An 18904-nucleotide genomic window follows, 5' to 3' on the forward strand; every position below is an offset into this window, starting at 1 on the left:
CAAGTGAGAAACTAGTCAATATCTACTACATTCTTCAGCTAAATTTTTTCTTCGCAGCAATCTTAAGACATTCAAAAACATAAGTAGAATTGAAGAAAACCACCATTTTCAATTTAACAGACTCAGCAGGTAGCCATCTCTGTACTTGGGCTCACCAGCCTATGTATCTCCATTGCTAAAATATGCTCCATCAAGAACAACTGCAACATGTACAGGTTTTATACTACAGAAGCTTATTCAAATACATAAATGCCATCATTGTAAAAATATACAGCTTTGTTACATACATTTATAATTACAGAAGAGCTAGAGAGCAATAAAGCCCATTAAATGTCCTGAGTTATTTAAAACAAAAAGCATCTGCTAAATGAATAAATGTAAATGTAAAATAAATGCATGTGTGAAAAGTCATGCCCAAAAACTCATATCAAGGTTTAAATCAGGAGTTCAGCTATTAACTGTTGGAGCCAAGTTTCCAGTAGAAGAGGTCTGAGGAAGGTAGTATTCAAAGTCTAAACACACCATAGATATCAGTCCATAAACACCATTCAAGACCAGTCAGTGGCTTTCAGGTTACTCCTCTACAGTGCTTTGTGACTTAAAAACTTTAAAGAATTCTTTAAACCTCTAATGTCTAAAACATAACTTTAAATTAAAAAAAAAAAAAAAAAAAAATTTCATTTATGTTTGATTCCAACCAGTCAAATAAACTTTGTAAAACCCTAACGTCAACTTGAAGTGAAAATTTAGGGAATGAAGTTTATTTTATACAGCATGGTGATTAGTAATGCACTTGTATCAGTGATGATGGTAATGTGGAGAATACGTCAAATGCACCACTAAAACCATCTAGTACACCAGTGAACACTTCAGTTACATTTTATTGATTTTTTTCATTGTGTGTCTTCATTTTCAGTTAAGTGTGGCTTAGTGGTAGATGTATTGGGGTAATAACCTGGAAATACTTTGCACTGTAGAATCTTACGCCTAGTTACCATCAAGAGTAGATGTAAACCTTGCAGAAGCGCTGGGCTTGTCAAGGTCTAAGTGTCAAAGCTTGACTGGTTAACATTATTAGCAGCTTATTTACACCATAACCAATAACTTTCTGTAGGAAAATCAGAATTTAAATATAAATTGTATAATCTGTGGTTCTTCTACTTTCTGTTTTGCAGTGACATTTGTAAGGTCACAAACAAACAGAAAATACTTTTACTTCAAAAGGCTGTTTTGTGTGAAATTTTTATTTATATGAAATTCATATATAGGAAAAGATTCAAACTAATTCAGATGCAGGGCATCAAGGAGCAATAAATAATTTTACAATATTTTTTGGTTCTTCAGTTCCATCTTAGCATCTACTAACAGGTAATTTGGTCACATTAGGTACTATCTGCAGACACGACCAAAACCTTAATTTGGCATAAACATTGAAAACCACTAGAGAGGTTCTGAACCTGAACTGCATGTGTAAAATGAAGTGCAAGGTTCAAGATGCCATGTACAGCAAGTTCTACATAATCTGATCTTCAAAAATACCTTACAAAATGTAAGGCATGATATTGTAAGACAACCTTTTCAGGCTCCTGAGTTTAAATGCTCCAGTTATAGCATTTTTCAAAGCTCCCATAGAAGCCTCCATTTGCATGAGACTGTATAGTGAACAATGAGTAAAAACAGTACTAAAAAAAACAAGCATGTGAATAATGGTCCAGGATATCTGGTTTTAATAACCTGAAATCCAATCAATTTTCCTGTATTAAAATCCAACAAGAACATTAAAGATGGCTTAGATAAAAACCTGAAACCATAAAGGCTTATTCCACTTGATTTAGAATTTCAAGAATGAGGTGACCCATGACTCAAATACTGGTCGTTTTAAAGAATAAAAAATTGCTTTAATGGAAAAAGCACCAACAAAAAAGTTGCCAATGTAAGCAGGTTAATCTCCTGATCCACCTATGATGAGCACTGAGGATTTTTTAACCATACTTCACAAATAAAAAAGAACACATAAGCACCACCCTTCTCCATGTCCTTGAACATGTGAAAAAGATGGCATCTCCAGGTGCTCTTCAAAAGCAACCTCATTTACATGGTCCTGAGAGGGTAGTGCCATTTTTGATCTTTCAACCATGTGCACTCTCCTCATTCTACCTCCTCCTCCTCATCTTCATCATGGGTACCTGCACCATGTCCCTTGGAGCTTCCTAGTGCCCCCTGAGGGTGGACCTGCTGGATGGAGAGGATGCCTGTAAGCAGAGCATAGCTTAGCATGGCACCCAGGGCCACCAAAACTGACAGCACTTGGTTACGTCTCTTGTTGGGTTCGTTGTCAAAATCATTGCTGTGTGGTTGGGTGGAGATCTTACTGCCAGGAGTCTCTGCAAAATGCGCCAGAAAAAAAAGGCATCAGAAATACAAAGAGAAGGACTTTTCTTTTGGTTTCTCAATAATGACACTGCTTTAATCATAATAATTTTTATCATAAATACTCTGCTTCATTTTTTTTGTACCTTGACACCGGCGGTCTTTCTACTGGCTCATTCATTTTGCAAAATGAAGAGTGTATTAAAAACCCCCAGCTACCTCTCATCTCCACAGTTTAGTAATGACGTTGATAAGGATGGGATCACTCACCACGTCCATCGTTGGGAAAATAGAGGGTCAGGATGTCTGAGCAGAACTGACTGAGATTGTCAATCGACTTGAGGTGCTGCTGCAGCTTGCCATTGGGCAACTTTACTTTGAGCAACAGGGCCAGGTGGCCAAATACATAGGCATCCAGAGAGGAGGGGCTGAAGATTGAAAGAAAGAATGCTGTCATATAGCACAACAGATGCATTAAGTATTACCAAATATTAATTTCTGCCCACTTGAAATTACGTCATGGACAGTTGGGCAAGATGCAATTAGAATGTGGATAAATATTTGAACACTACTTTTCAAGACTTCTGTGAACAGGTTGTACACTTAAAACTTGCTTATATGACTTACGAATCCCCAAAGAAAAACTTCTGTGAAGCCAAGCGCTGGGACAGAAGGTTCATACATTCAAGAGCATCACGATAAAGCTGGGGAGACATGAAGAACTATTTTAAAAAGTATACAAATTCATACCCATTATCAGTTTGACTAACAGTATTAGACACAGCTTGTGCAAAGCAGTGTGGGTGTAGTATTAATGCCTATGAAATTTTCATTGGTGCAGGAATCTCACAAAACATCTGAACTGTGTACACAGAAAATTCACCAGCAGACTTATTTTTTTCCTGCCAAGGAAAAATGTGTGTAGAATGTGTTCCCGTTTGCTGTTGAACCTCAGCAATTACATCATGCCCCTTTTTCCGCAAGCTGACATGACATTTGTATTAGAAAAGATCTGCAATACTACTTGAACTCTATGCCTCATAAACAGGGACCAACAAACACCCAGTTCAAAAGCACAATATCTTCCTTGAGGCAGTTTGCTTATATATATTCACAAAATAATGACAGCTGAGTAATAATTTGCATAATTCGCTTACCATGCAGGTATGTGGAGAACCTTGAAACTTGCATACGTTTCATTTGGCCCTCAGACACTACATTTTATGCTTTGCAGAACTATCAGTATCAATAAGCTCTAAGCTTTAAAACGATCTAAATTTAACACAACACAATTCAAAGAATAGTGTCAGTTCATATGGCATTGTTGCATGTAGCCTGACCACAGCTGCTTTGTTGAAAGACACTGGCTTTAGATCTCTTCAGATACTCTATAAGGTCAGAATTCCACCAGCGAGAAAAAGTGTTATTCCCATGGTAACCACATCTGATCAGCACAGTACAACTTTTAAAGAAGTTGCATGACTTACATTTCTAACTCTCTCTGGGACACTGATTGTTCAACAGCTGGGGTTGGTGGAGCATTGGCTCTTTCGTATGAAAAGTTTTTTTTTTTTTTTTTTTTAAAAAGTAAGTTTAATTATAACTCAGTGAATAAGTGATATGACCTGAATTTTATTGAGAAAACAGGACGACTAAAGACAGCATTGGACTGTGAAACTACATCTCACCTCCTTCTCTAGCTCTTCTCCCGGCTCCAGCCTGCTGTTCCCTCTCACCAGGCGTAGTCGCTCCAGTTGTTGCCCCTGCATACGACTGGGCAGGAAGAAGTTGAGAGGGAAAGGGACATTCTCACCATACCACCGCCGAGTCACGTCCACATAATTCTTAGGGTCAACCCAGAGAGTGTAGATCTGAAAGCAGAGAGCAGAGGGAGGTAAGAAGAAAGGTGGCAGCTCTCAAATTGTATTGAAACTGTACTCCACATTTATGGTACAGCATCGTCACACTACTGACATTATTGTGTACTTTGACTTACCTAAAAAAATTTTTTTCATTACAAGGATTCGAAGTAGCCTTAGCAGTAGCAATGTCATACAGATAGTCGACTGAGTACAGAATGAAGAATGTCAAACAGGTGGCCTTGGAGTTGTTCAGGGGACAGCTGGTAGCACAGTGGTTAGACCTACTGCCTTTGGATCCAAAGGTTGCAGGTTTGATCCCCACCTCCAGCTGTAGTACCCCTGAGCATGGTACTTACCCTAAATTGCTCTAGTAAAATAACCCAGCTGTACAAATGGGTAAACGATTGTAGGTAAACTAACATTGTAAGTCGCTTTGGAGAAAAGCGGCAGCTGAATGAATGTTTACTTTTTTTGATAGAGGGATTCACTTATTTAAATGACTTTGAAAGTAAGGAAACTGAATCGTGTCTGGTAAATGAAAGGGTACAGTTTATGACGTTCTCTCTTTCCTATTAAATCTTTCTTATGGCGTCTTTTCCTCTACACCACATCTCCAACAGCACAATCGCTGCATCATCCTGCTCTCACGCGCCTTCTCACCAAAGCAGGCAGGAGTTTCTCCTCCAGCAGTGAGATGAAGGCCAGGCTGTCAGCTCCCTCTTTAGCAGATAGATCATAGTCTGCGTTGTATTTCTAAAAGGCAAGAAAGTCAGTCAGTAAGGGCTTGTCGAAAGACACAACTGCCGATACCACGATTCCAAAGCTGGAAGGCATTAAAAGATCACAGATTACATGAAAGTGCTGTTATGGTTCCTTAGTGTTCAAGAATGAAATGAATAAAGTTGTTTTTTTTTTTTTTTTTCCTTTGTTAAAGTTATTTCTGACCAAAAAGTAATTGAAACAGTTCAGATGTACATACGGAGTGTTTTCAGAGCAAATGGACCACCTAGATTCACAGCACAGCACGACAGTAGTTTAACAACTAGGCAAGCAACTAGTTCAAGGTGCAGGGATCCTCCATAGATAAAGTGACTGACTAAAGACAAAACACAAGCAACAGGCCCATACAATCAGCTGCGTGTTACTACATGAACAAGTCAGAATATCGGTGTTGTAAAGCGAGCCCAGTTTCTTCCATGGACCTGCCTCAGGGCAAAGCATAACCACCAACATATGTAAATCCTGCTCATCAGAATCTCCTGGGGGTCTACAGCCATAATCAGTAGGAAAGACTATTAGCTCAGGAAAACCAGTGTCGAAATTTGGAACTCTGATTGGAAATGCTGTCTTTTGGCAACCCTTCCCCCGCCCTTTCAGATGACTTCATCAGACCTTTCCCCCTTTGCTCGCTCGTCTGTTTCAATGGATTCCATTCCAAGGGAATTATCAATCTTCGTTGTGGTTTGGGACCCCCCCCCCTCCTCCTCAGCCTCCGTCCTGTCTGCCGGCTAAGCTGGGCGCAGTAACTATCTCTGCTGATGGGTTCCATCTGGGCATCAGCTGTGGTGCACGTTTACTCTGAAGGAGGAGGGAGAACTTAGAACCGAGAACACCACCCAGAGACAGCACTACTTTGCTCTTCTCAATGGGCTTGTCTATAACGCAGCCATACCTGGACGGAACCCAAGATTCCTCAGTTTACTGCATTTTGATCTTGTGCCGATTTAACATAATCCTTACAAATGTTTACCTGGAGCTCATTTTATTACAGTTTATTTTGTACATAATGATCAGACAGAGTGAAGAAGAGGAGATTCACGGTGGGGCCGGTCACCTGCTTCCTCAGGTGGATGATGATCTTGTTGGGCTGGGAGAGACTTCCTTCTCCATGTGTCTTCAAGGCTGGCAGGGAACCTAGTAAGAATATTTAACTGTGAGATCTGCCATCTGTTCCAGCTGTCTGAGCACAACTTGCTTGGTGCCCGTGTGCCCAGATAGCAGAGGGCAGGAGGTGAGCGAAGACAGTACTTTGCAGAGCAGCAGTGAGGATGGAAACAACATGCTCTGTGCCATGTGACTTGGCTTAAAGAAGAAAATTAAGAATTCTCCCCCCCCTTCTTAAACATTGCTTTAGCACAGCCAAGTTTCCAAACCATTCTCTGCTGTATACACCTCATGCACTGGCTCCAAACATAACTCACTAGACTTGAAATGACCAAAGTAAGCTGTGAGCACCATCCTGACCTGTAGGGCTTCTCCAGGGATTGGCAATCTTGTGGATTTTTAGGGGAGCACCAGCAAACTTGGCATATGCCTAGGAGAAAGAAGGTATTTAACATATTTCACATATCTGGCCGCACAGATATGAAGACTTACTCTTAGGCATGCTATATATGAAAAATAGCAACTCACAGAAACTCTACTCAAAAGCATTAACAACAACAATGCTTTATTAACCCTTGTGGGAAAATTCACTCAAGCCATCACCATGTCTTTGGACTGTGAGAATAAACGGGGAGAACCTGCAAACTCCACACAGACCGAGCGGCGGCGATCAAACTCGCGTTCTCCTGCATGGTCCAAGCGCTGCGAGATAGCAATGCTTTCCGCTGCGCCACCATGTCCGTCACGTAAAAGTAAAACTGGACTATAACGAGTCACTGTGCATTGCTGTGCTCCCACTAATTTTAAAAAGAACCATTTCAGAGTTTATGTCTTGCCTTCCACACCTACAAAGCTCATAATCGGTGATTTAGACGATTAAAATACATAGATGATCTGCCTATTTTAATTGCTTAATTTACCACCAAATGGAGATCAGAGCTGTCAAAATGCAATCTTCTTATGTGGACAGGTATACTTTTACCCAGACTTGACCACCTAGACTGAGAGGACAATTCGGAGCCCTGGGCAAGGGCTGCTCTGTGAGCAGAGGAAGCCCAGCAGAGAAAGCGTTAGTGCAGACAGCGAGGTCAGAATCCCACTGCGGCCAGGGCAAAACACACTCCGCTTGACTCATTAGAAACAGACAGAGCTGCCCAGGGGCCATGCCTGCAGTGCCAGGAATGTTTCTACCGGCATGCCAGAGGAACGCTAACACCTCAATTAGGACACACTTGAGTAAGGAGCGTGCAGCTAGTGTGCGAAAACCAGTAATGAGAAACAGAATGAGGGAGCCTGCGTGAGCGAGCGATGACCAGCGGGAGGTGACCGCAAGGAGACACATTAGACTGATCGCTGGATACACACGGACGCTCGAGCTCGACCCATTCACACAGACACACGCCGGAGCCGCCATTTTTCCACCAGCAGACATTCCAAAAGGCAGTCTGGATCGTAAACTGCCAGCCTTCCCCATCTTCAGCTGGGCGCCCCCTCGCCATCCCCACCCTTACGAGACTCTCGCCAATCCTGCCTCCCTTATTCTCTCTGGAGTCTGGCCGCACAGCAGCCTGAGGGTCCTGCATGAGCCAGGAAGGAGGAGGGAACTCCCGCAGGGAAGGAGAAAGAGGAAGCAATCGCTGAGCTTGTCCTCAACGGTTTTTTTTAAAGTCTCTTGACACATTCCTTGAAAAAAATACATATTTAATAACACTGCTTATGGAAATGGAAACACCCAAAAAAAAGCACACAAATGTAGCAATTAGTACCGGCAGAAAAAAAGCTATTGTACAATAAAATAAACACTTAAAAAGCAAGTGTTCTATTGGTAAAGCCATCCATTACATGCATGACCAACATAAACATGACAAATCATTCATTTAATGTGCTGAGAATGATTCAAATTGCTAGACTCCATGCCTTCACAGAAGCTTCGTTGCTATAATTAAAAACTAGTTATTACATTCAATGAAGCAAAAAAACTGCTATATACTTAGCAATAAAGTTACTAGGTATAAAATAAGGAAACTATAAATAGTTGAAGTCATTGCATTTAGTTGCTATAAATACACTGATTTGAGAAGACATCAAGTTAAACCCCTATATTCTTGTTCTAAGCCCATAAAACTGTCTTAATGAGATTGTGTCAGTCACTAAAAAAGATTTTAAAGGTCTCAAGATGAAACGTATATAGCGTATGCCATGTTGCAATGATGATATGCAAGCAAAAATATCACATTCATATTTAAAAGTAATGGCAAGAGACCCTACCCTACGTATATATATGCATAGAATGTTTTTGTTATACAACATTGCGGCCATTTGAACGCACTGAAAATAATCAGGCTTTTTTTTTTTTTTACTGAGGAAAAGCGCAAAATAATTCTGAGCCCATTAGACACTTCGGTGAAATTAACACTGCTGGGGAAAAGATTACTTATGTTATTTGTATGTATTTGATTAAAATTATCTGAGGCTAACAAATGGAAGAGGAACAGGGCACGATTTATAGGAAGACTGGCGATCGTTGATGAAATTTAACATGTTGCGTGTGCAATGTAGGGTAGAACTCTCTGGGAACACAGAAAGGGGGGCAGTTGGTTCTTCACCGTTGTTTCTAAAGCAGGATAATGAGTCTCTGGCTGCACCTGCAGGGCCAACGGGGCCGCCAGAAACCCACGGTACTTCTACCAGAAAACATGAGATTTACCGAGGACAAGAAGGAAATCTCAGTCAACCATCCAACCATACGCCGCCTTTTACTGAGCCGCCCGGTGGAAAAGAAAATTAGACGTAACAAATATATCTGGCAGGGTCCAACGGGCAGACAGACCTGACTGTACTTGCAAATTGGACTGAACAGCCATCATGGAAAATGAGAGGCAGTCTAATTCTTTCCAGAGTGTTCCCAAGCTTGTACAATCCCCCCTTTCATCTATCGCACGCTCACACTGCAACGTGCTTCAGGGCATCGGAGACTCCGTTGAAGTTATTCAAGGTACACAAAAAATAAATACATATTTCAATATGTTGGAAAACATTACTAAATCGTGTTTTGGAGTTGAGGAGACCAATTCTTCCCACGTGTAGCAATAACTACAACTACTATTCTTTTAAAAGAGAGCAAATCACATTCTCAATGTATAAGGCACGTATCAGGTATTCGAGATGTGCGTACGTACAATAACCTTCCAATATCTACATATGTACATCTCCTTAATCCAGTTTCCTTCAATCTGAGGAAGAAAGCGCACTACAAAATGCCACTCAAATGGAGGGGAAAAAAAAGACTGTGGTTCACAGCTGGGAAGTGTGCTGACTGGCAGGGGGTGAAATGCACTGGAGCCTGTTTCCCACCCTCCTCCTTCACCCCTACTTTCCAAACTTTCCAACTAGTCAGGAAACAGTGAAAACAGGATGACATCATACTTAAAGATTTACAAGAAAATTCCTGTAAAATTTTAGGCTAGCAATAGTAAAACAAAATCACATACTGAACAATAAATCACGTTTATGTTTGCATTTCCGCGAAAATCCAAACAAGCATGAAGGACATAGGAAGAGGAGGACAGCAACATTAACAATCCCCTCAGGTATCACAAATTTACAATTGTGAGTTTGGAGCCACCTCTAGACTTTTGCTCCAAGTAAGTAAAGCTGCACAATGCACATAATAAATTTATTCCATTCCCTTCAACCGCTTGTCAAATGCAGGGTTGTGGTGGTCCAGGTCTAAACTGGAAGCATAGGGCATGATAAAAGATACACCCTGGACAGGATGCCAGTCCATTGCAGGGCAATGACACACACTGATTCACTCACACATACAGACATTAAGGCAATACTAGGACTGTTAGAAGTTACGAGTTCACCAAACATACGTCTGCGGACTGTGGGAAGAAACCAGAGTATCTAGAGGAAACTCATGTAAACAAAAGGAGAACAGGCGAACTCCACACAAAGATGGATTCAGCTACACAGCCTGGGAGTTGAGAGGCACCATTCATTGGCATCCATCAGTCTAGAAAGACCATGGAATTGCGCCTTGGTTTTGTCAACTTCACGGTGGTTTGCATCGCCGGCCATGACTGTGAAGGCCCAAACGAGAATGACAATCCTTGCCGCAGTTGCAACAGATGTGCTGGGTGCTGTTCATATGTTCCACTTGAAGCCTGACCTTCCTGCGTCTTCGCCTCTCCTCAGCCTGTAGTCGCAGCTTTTGTTCGCCACGTCCCAGACCTTGATGAAGTTCCCGCCTCCAGCTGCAACGATCAGTTGCCAGCTCCTCCCAGCCGTTCACATTAATGTCAAGCTCTCTCAAATCCTTTTTGCACACATCCTTGAAGCGCAAATGAGGCCGTCCGGTTGGTCGTACACCAGAGGCCAGTTCCCCATACAGGATGTCTTTCGGGATCCTTCCATCATCCATCCGACGAACGTGCCCTAGCCACCGTAGCCTGCGTTGCCTGAGGATGGTCTGCATGCTTGGCAATCCAGCCAGATTAAGGACGTCACTGTTAGTAACTTTGTCCTTCCACGAGATCTGGAGGATGCGTCTGAGACAACGCAGGTGGAATGTGTTCAATCTTTTCTCCTGGTGGGCATACAAAGTCCATGTTTCACTTCCGTAGAGCAGAACTCCAAGAACGCAAGCGCAGTAAACTTTGATCTTAGTACGCCTGGAGAGCATGCCATTCATCCACACTCTCCTGCTGAGACTGGACAGAGTCATGGCAGCTTTTCCTATTCTTTTATTGAGCTCAGGCTCCAGTGACATGGTATCTGTGATGGTCGACCTGAGGTAATTGAATGCATGAACAACCTCAAGAGTGTAGTTGCCGATGGAGATTGATGGAGGTTGAGGGGTACTTTGTCCCATAACATTGGTTTTCTCCAAGCTTATTTTGAGACCAAAGGCCTCAACTGTGCGAGAGAAGCAATCCATTTTCCGCTGAAGCTCTTCCTGTGTATGTGACACCAGAGCAGCATCATCAGCAAACAGCATATCACGGATGAAAACCTTTCGTACCTTCGACCGGGCCTTAAGCCTTGCGAGGTTAAACAGGTTCCCATCACTTCGGGTATGTAGGTAGACCCCCTCTGTGGAATTTCCGAAGGCTTGCTTCAGCAGCACTGCGAAGAAGATCCCAAAAAGAGTTGGAGCGAGCACGCATCCCTGCTTGACACCACTTTTGATGCTAAAAGCGTCAGACGTTGATCCATTAAAACGGACTGTGCCCTGCATATCAGCATGGAAGGATTGAATCAGCTTAAGTAGCTTAGGCGGACAGCCGATTTTACTGAGAACCCGGAAAAGCCCACTTCTGCTGACGGTATCAAACGCCTTGGTCAGATCAATGAAAGCGACGTACAAGGGTTTCCTTTGCTCTCTACACTTTTCCTGCAGCTGCCTCAAGGAGAAGATCATATCAACGGTTGATCGTCCGGCACGGAAGCCGCATTGTGATTCTGGGTAGATCCGCTCTGCAATTTTTTGAAGCCTTCTGAGGACAACTTGAGCAAAGAGTTTCCCAGTAACACTGAGGAGTGAGATGCCACGGTAGTTGTTACAATCACTTCGGTCTCCCTTGTTCTTGTAGAGAGTTACAATCGTGGCATTTCGCATATCCTGTGGAACCACACCTTCTTCCCAGCACTGACACAGTAATTCATGGAGAGGTTGCAGAAGAGTATCTCTAGCACACTTGATGACTTCTGGTGGTATGCCATCCTGTCCTGGAGCTTTACCAGCAACTAGGTGGTTGATGGCGTTCTTGAGTTCCTCCACCGTGGGCAGGTCATCCAGCTCACTCATGAGTGGCAACTGTTCAATGGCTTCAAGAGCGGTGTCTGACACTGTGCTCTCGAGGTCATACAGTTCGGAGAAATATTCCAGCCAGCGCTCCATCTGTTTGGTTTTGTCGGTTATAATATCACCTGATTTGGACTTCAGAGGAGCTGTCTTATTCTGCCTGGGACCAATAGCTTGCTTGATGCCATCATACATCTCCCGGAGATGAGCGAAGCTGGCATGGATCTGAATCTTGTTACACAAGTTGAGCCAGTAGTCGTTCGCACACCGCCTAGCTGTTCGCTGAACTTCTGCTCTGGCTGCTCTCAGCGCTCGCTTGGTATTCTCGCAGGGTGAACGTTTGTGTTCCAGAAAGGCGGCACGTTTCTTCTCAACGGCTGGAATCATCACGTCAAAGTACTCCTCAAACCAATCGTTCACTTTCCTAGACTTCCTCCCGAAAACTGCCAAGGCCGTGTCACGAATAGTGTCCCTTAGGTGATCCCACTTCGAGGTGACGCTTTCTGTAACGCATGTGGTGGGTAGCATTTTCTCAAGGCAGTCACGGAATATCTTTGCCGTCTCTACATGCAGTGCCTTGTTTCCATCGATGTGGGGCTTCCCATAGGGTTTCGAATGATGTAACTGCTTGGGCATCAGCTTAACTTTTGAACACACAAGCGAGTGATCCGTATCGCAGTCAGCGCTCTGGAAGCTGCGTGTAAAGAAGACATTGTTCAAGTTTGCACGCCTAGTGATCACCAAGTCCAGTTGGTGCCAGTGCTTCGAGCGTGGATGTCTCCAGGAAACCCTGTGCTGTGGTTTTGTGTTGAAGAAGGTGTTAGTAATGCACAGGTTGTGATATGTGCAGAGTTCCAGCAGGCGCTGTCCGTTTTCATTCATTTTTCCCACACCGAAATAGCCTAAGCATGAGGGCCAAGAATCCCGATTAGCTCCTACTCTTGCATTAAAATCACCCAGAAGGTATACTTGCTCATTTGCAGGTATGCGTTCCAGGACGGCATGGAGATCATCGTAAAACCGGTCTTTTGTTTCAGGCGAAGCACCGAGGGTTGGTGCATAGGTGCTAACTAGGTGAGCACAGCCGGCACAGGTGGGGTGTATGAGGTATCAGGGAGGGTTAGCACCTCAGGTGGACGAACATGTCGCACCCTCTTCAGGGCGGTTCGTCTACCTTTGGTCCCCACCTGTTGCTCGACTCTCACCTGTGGCTCCCCGTAAGCTGTTTGCATGCGACAGCGGCCACACCCCGGGCAACGGCTTCGACAGGCCGGCTAAACCAGGTGAGGGTAGCCGATGGGCCTCAAACCCTCGGTGAGTTAGGGGATCTTCACCCAAGCATGTGAAGATGGATTTCGGCGGACTGAGCGGATGAGACCCACGAAAGGTCCAATGGTCAAGAAGGCGGTCTCAGTAATGCTATGGGAGTAAACCCAGACAGAAAATCCGGAGTGGAGCCCCGAAGGCGGATGGATGTCCTTGACACCCTACCGGCAGCTCCTGCAGTCAGACTGGCATCAAATGTATTGCATTGCTCTCCTTTGGAACATGCCAACTCGGCCGAGGGGGGGGTTCTGATCATTGGGCATCTCAGGACCCCCGAAATCATTGCCCAGGTTTGCGCCTTGGAGAAGTCACTCCAACGAAACAACACGGGAGACAATAGATACCGGTTATAAGTTCTTACTCGATTGGCGTAGAGAATGAACGCCAGGGATTGTCTCCGACGGTGGGAGAGATCATCGCGTCTCACTGGACAGCTACCGCCCGTCTCAAGCTGGGCAGCCCCCGGCCAATAAGGTGCTGTCCCGCCACAGTTCACCTGCCTCACTGGGTGCATGGGGCTTAAGGCTTTCAACCCGACAAGTGGACTGTAATTAAAGCACCAGGCAAAAAGATAACCAAGAAAAACAGGGAGGTCTTTAGGCTTGCCTGCTGGAATGTACGGTCTATGCTAACTGGCCTGACTGATAATCTACAAAATGTGAGTGACGCACGGAAGACTGCCGTAATCAACAATGAACTGAAGAGGGTTCGTGTTGACGTTGCCGCACTACAGGAGACAAGGCTAGCTGCGTCAGGATCCCTTATGGAGGCTGACTACACATTTCTCTGGCAAGGAAAATCAGACGGTGAACCAAGAGAACACGGGGTGGGTTTCGCTATCAGAAACGGTCTCTTGCAACTGGTGGAAGTATGTCCGGGTGGATCAGAACGAATACTTTGCATCAAGCTACAAACCTGAGAGGCACCATCGTGCTGCTTTTTCACAGCAATATGTGTTGTTAAATTAAATGTCTTTTTAATTGTGTATTTCGTCATTATTGTCATACTGGCATCTGTAAGTTTACCTGTGAAAGGTGACAATTAATTCTTTCCCTTGCCTGAGTTGTGTTTGACTTGCCAAAGCGTTCCCATGTATCTCCTCTACTCATTTCTCTGCACTGGCTTCCTATAGCTGCGCGGATAAAATTTAAGACTACAAATGCATCAATAGAACTACTCCCAGCTATTTACAAGACTTGATCAACCGCTACACCCCAACCAGACCCGCTTGGTGTACCCACACACGAAAGGTAAAGCACGGAGGATCTCGGTTCTGGGTCCGTTGTAATGGGATGACCTCCCCCTCTCACTCAGAACTGCTGAAACTCTGTCCACATTTAAAAAGGGTCTGAAAACTCACCTCTTACAGACTCATTTCGCCCATGATCTCTTAAGTTCATGTAAGTAATGATCATGCCCGGATAAGCCTTTACGCAGCTACTCCTATAATGTACGTAAATGTTTGCGTATCTCAAAAAAAAGTAGGAAAGTGACCAGGAATCATCAATATTCTGAGTTTTACACAGCTACTCATGTGATGAACATCAGTGCATATCGTGGAAAGATAAACTAACTACTTAAGAATCACACGTCTACAGCAGGAAAAACGTCTGCTAAATGAATAAATGCAAATGTAAATGCATGTAGTGGCAAATTTGCAGTATCTACATTTACATTTATTCATTTAGCAGACGCTTTTCTCCAAAGCGACACACATCTCAGCAAAAATACAATTTGTGAATTACATTAAGCGAAAGAGACATAGCTGCAGACATGTGATTCTGAAGTAAACCTAGTTTGTTACCTTCCACTTGATGCATCGATGTTCACCACTCAAGTAGTCGCATAAAACGCAGGATAGATTAATCCTGATAACCTCCAACCAATTTTTTTTTTAAATTTTTATAATAAGATACACAATCACATACAATGCCGGAGTAGTGGTTGTGAAAACGTTTATCTGGGGATGCTCATGAAGTTACGGTGCATGAACATTTACACCTCACATGAGCTGGAGAGATCTTGGGGGAAATAGGTCCGGAAAAGGTGAGTTTTCAGACCCTTCTTGAATGTAGACAGAGTTTCTGCAGATGGAATCTAAATCCGTATCTAAATCAATCACGCCTTTTCACACACTGTACCACTCACCAAATGATTACAAATAAGTCTGAAACATCTATTTAGTGTATTGTGAGCATACTGACCAAGTGAAATTTCTGAGAGCAGACTAACAAATCACTGCCACTCCTAAACTCCTCATCCAATTAACTGCACAATGAGTCCACAAAAAAAATAAATAAAAATTAGCCATAGTTTTCAAGCCGTACAAATAAGCATTAGGTGTGATACATATTTCCGTCCCTTTTCCAGATTCAGTATTTACACCTTACTAAAGAACAAAGAATTCTATAAGTAACATCTTTTAGGAACTTGACAAATGATCGAAAATAGGGTCATTGATCAGGCCATAGGTCATAGGAATTAAGATTACCAAACGTTACAGTAAATAATTTCTTTACATTGCGAAGAAATTTACACAAACATGAATTCATTACTAAGTATCAACATTAAACATTTTGGTACATTCGTTCAGAAAATTGAAAAACATGAAAAACAGAAGCTTAAACCCCTCCCCCCACCCCACAGTTTCAAAGAAAACCCCCTAGATCCACTGTCTGGTTTCCATGAAGGCAGGTAGGAGGCGAAGAGGAGGCTTAACCACTCATAGTTACGGGAATGAAAAACACCGCAAAGCTGTTTCTAAACAGTGCGATTAAACTGAACGGTTGAATGTTCCTAAAGAAGCTGTGGCAGAAGGACTCGCTGGAGTTCAGACAAGTTACCACACAGCCATGGTGGCAGTTCGTGAATGGAAAGAATGATGCTCCCTCTGTGAAACACATGCCTGTGCGCAAGTACACACTCACACCTTCCCCCGGCCAAATGAGCAGCCCGCAGGCTCCCGGAGGAAATTCCAAACGCTCATTTGCCCTCTGTGGTTCTGCCCTGTGAAAATGCACCAATCAACCGTCTCACTTTCTGCGGTCATTTCATACCCTCGGTAAAAGCAGACCAATCCACTTTTAAAGAGAGTGAACGTTTTGCATTTTTCCAACCACCAAATGGAGCGGAATGGGATTACATTCATGCAGGACACAGGATTTTCCAGACATACTAAATTAAACTAAATGAAAACTGTAGCACTGTCAACAAATCATCCAAAATGTACTGAAAACAGGAATTAGCACTGCTTTACGTCTCTGTGTATGAATGACACTTTCACTAATTTAAGTCAGAATGAAGCAGCTGGTTGCAAGTTGAGGTGGTCTCGGAGACTCCCAAAACACAAGAGGTCAAGAAGGAAAGGAAAATCTAATGTTTACATTTACATTTATTTATTTAGCAGACGCTTTTCTCCAAAGCGACTTCCAATGAATTCTATGTAGTGTCATGAGCCCACATACCTTATTCACCGTGGTGACTTACACTGCTAGATACACTCCTTACACTGACTTATACTCATCCATGCACCAGTGGAACACACTCTGACTCTCTCTGTCACTCACACACTTTGGGGAACTTGAACAGGACATCTTTGGAGTGTGGGAGGAAACCTGAGCACCCGGAGGAAACCCACACAGACGCAGGGAGAACATGCAAACTCCACACAGACTGAGTGGGGATCGAACTCACGTCCTCTCGCACCACCCAGGCATGCGAGACAGCAGCTTCGCTCGCTGCGACACCATGCCACCCATGTGAAAAATACCATGGTTCCACAACACACGAGAGAGACACTTACTGAGAGATGGTCCCAGCAGCTCTCACTTTTATTACTATGGAGAAATTAAAAAATAAGTGGTCTCTACAGAGAATGGATAAATCCTACCTATTGTTCAAAATTTTCAAAGCTCACTTTTACGGTCCTCGATTCCATCAAGAGGTTTACATTTTAGTTTTCTTAATTACTTTGACCTAACGGTGGATCTAGTAACAGAGAAAGTAAAACATATATATTTTAAAATTAAAATGCAGTTAAGTGACTAAACAAGGCGGTCTCAGAAAAAAAAAAACTGTGATGATTATGACAATGAAATTCATTTCACTCGTTTTTAGGAGTATCACTTGAGAATGTTTTTTTTTCCTACACAGAAATATTTAATAATGCGTTAAGCACACGGTTTACGTCACACGGCGACCGGCACGCTACGCATACACACGTGAACTGCTGCGTGCGCGTCACGTACAGACAGCGCAGCGCACCCCCCCCCGCGCGCGCGCGCGCGCGCGCACACATGCACACGCACGCTTAAGTAGAAAGAGTGAACGTCTATGGCTCCTCCACAGGTTCTTACCTGCATGGCAATCATTTGACAAGTCAAGTGCGGAAAAAACACGCTGATCACAAAGCAAAGTGATACAAACAAAATACAAACTAACACAGTCAGTGTGCCGTGTACTACGACGTGCCTAAACAAATAAACAGTATTTTTTCCTACATAAAAGGTACATATCTCCAGCAGCTGTAGTAAATCATACTGTACATGATCGCATTTTCGACGTCTCTAAAACCTAACTGCCGTCTCGTCTGTTTAACTGTCACGTAAAACAAAAGGCTGAGATGACAACAGCAGGCGACTGCAGCTGACATCATTTTTGCAAAATGAAGCTTGTAAGGCGCGGTAGGTGCAGAGAGCGTCACACCGACGAGCCGCTCTGTCTGAATCAGCGCCGGCTCGGTGTGCGGAAGGGGAGCAAAGTAGGCGCTGCACTGCAGGCAGGAGGAGGAGGTCACCGAGTCATTGTCATTCCTGCCTGGAATCAATCCTCATGCTGCTCGCATGCCAGTGAGAAACACGGCGGCGCATGATTATACAACAAGAGTAAGTGCGCTCGCTATCTTGCTCAGTTATTACTTTTTACTCACCAGTACTGTTAAAGATTCTATGTTCACAGAAGGCAATCCCCAACCACCTTTCCAGCAGTACAACTCTAAGGGGGCAGCCATCTTGATTTACCAACACAACCTTTGACCCGGAAAGGCTTCCGCTTTGAAACGGTGTTGATAACGTGTTTCCCTAGTAACAAATACAACTAGCTAATATTTTGATGGTCTTGTTTTGCTGTAATTAGTACACTTTAGTTGTTGTATTATTTTTACTACCTTTGCATGTATATACACATAATGTGTCTGTGTTTTCCTTCAGGATTAATACAATTCTGTAAGATCATGTAAATTTTACAATTGTAATTTTAAATTGTAATCAGGACTATTAAAAAAAGATCGTTCCATTCAGTATTTGACCTTTAGTAGACAATATAAATTCTTATTACTCTTTGAGCAAATACCCATACACAGGAAATGGAATGAGAGACTTGTTTGACAGAAATTTCCACTCAGGTTGAGACCTACATTTTGTGGCTTGTGGGTAGAAGGGTACAAGTGGGCAAAAAAGGGTTTGGTGACAAGACATGTCATTGCAGCAAGACTGGGTATTACTTTTATTTTCATTCTTCCCAGAAACACACCATAGATCTAAAGACATTTCCCCAATCATAAATGCAATTATTTCACAATCAGTATCTGTAAAATTGGCATGTTTAATATAGCAAAGAATGAGAATCAATGCTTATTTACTCATTCATTTTATTC

At 43.2% G+C, this 18904-nt stretch overlaps 1 protein-coding gene across 1 annotated transcript; it reads right to left on the reverse strand.

Moving 5' to 3' along the window:
• Positions 1–1229: 1229 nt before the first annotated feature.
• On the reverse strand, positions 1230–18286 carry mtx1a (metaxin 1a). The gene is made up of 8 exons (XM_018764825.1): positions 18179–18286; positions 6477–6546; positions 6067–6146; positions 4893–4985; positions 4059–4241; positions 2998–3074; positions 2641–2798; positions 1230–2384 (listed from the first exon to the last, which is right to left on the reverse strand). The coding sequence occupies exons 1-8, from the start codon at positions 18257–18259 to the stop codon at positions 2149–2151; spliced, it is 978 nt and encodes a 325-aa protein (XP_018620341.1). The 5' UTR covers positions 18260–18286; the 3' UTR covers positions 1230–2148.
• Between the last annotated feature and the right edge of the window lie 618 nt (positions 18287–18904).

This window comes from Scleropages formosus, chromosome 18, assembly GCF_900964775.1.
Source record: "Scleropages formosus chromosome 18, fSclFor1.1, whole genome shotgun sequence".
Classification (NCBI taxonomy): Eukaryota; Metazoa; Chordata; class Actinopteri; order Osteoglossiformes; family Osteoglossidae; genus Scleropages; species Scleropages formosus.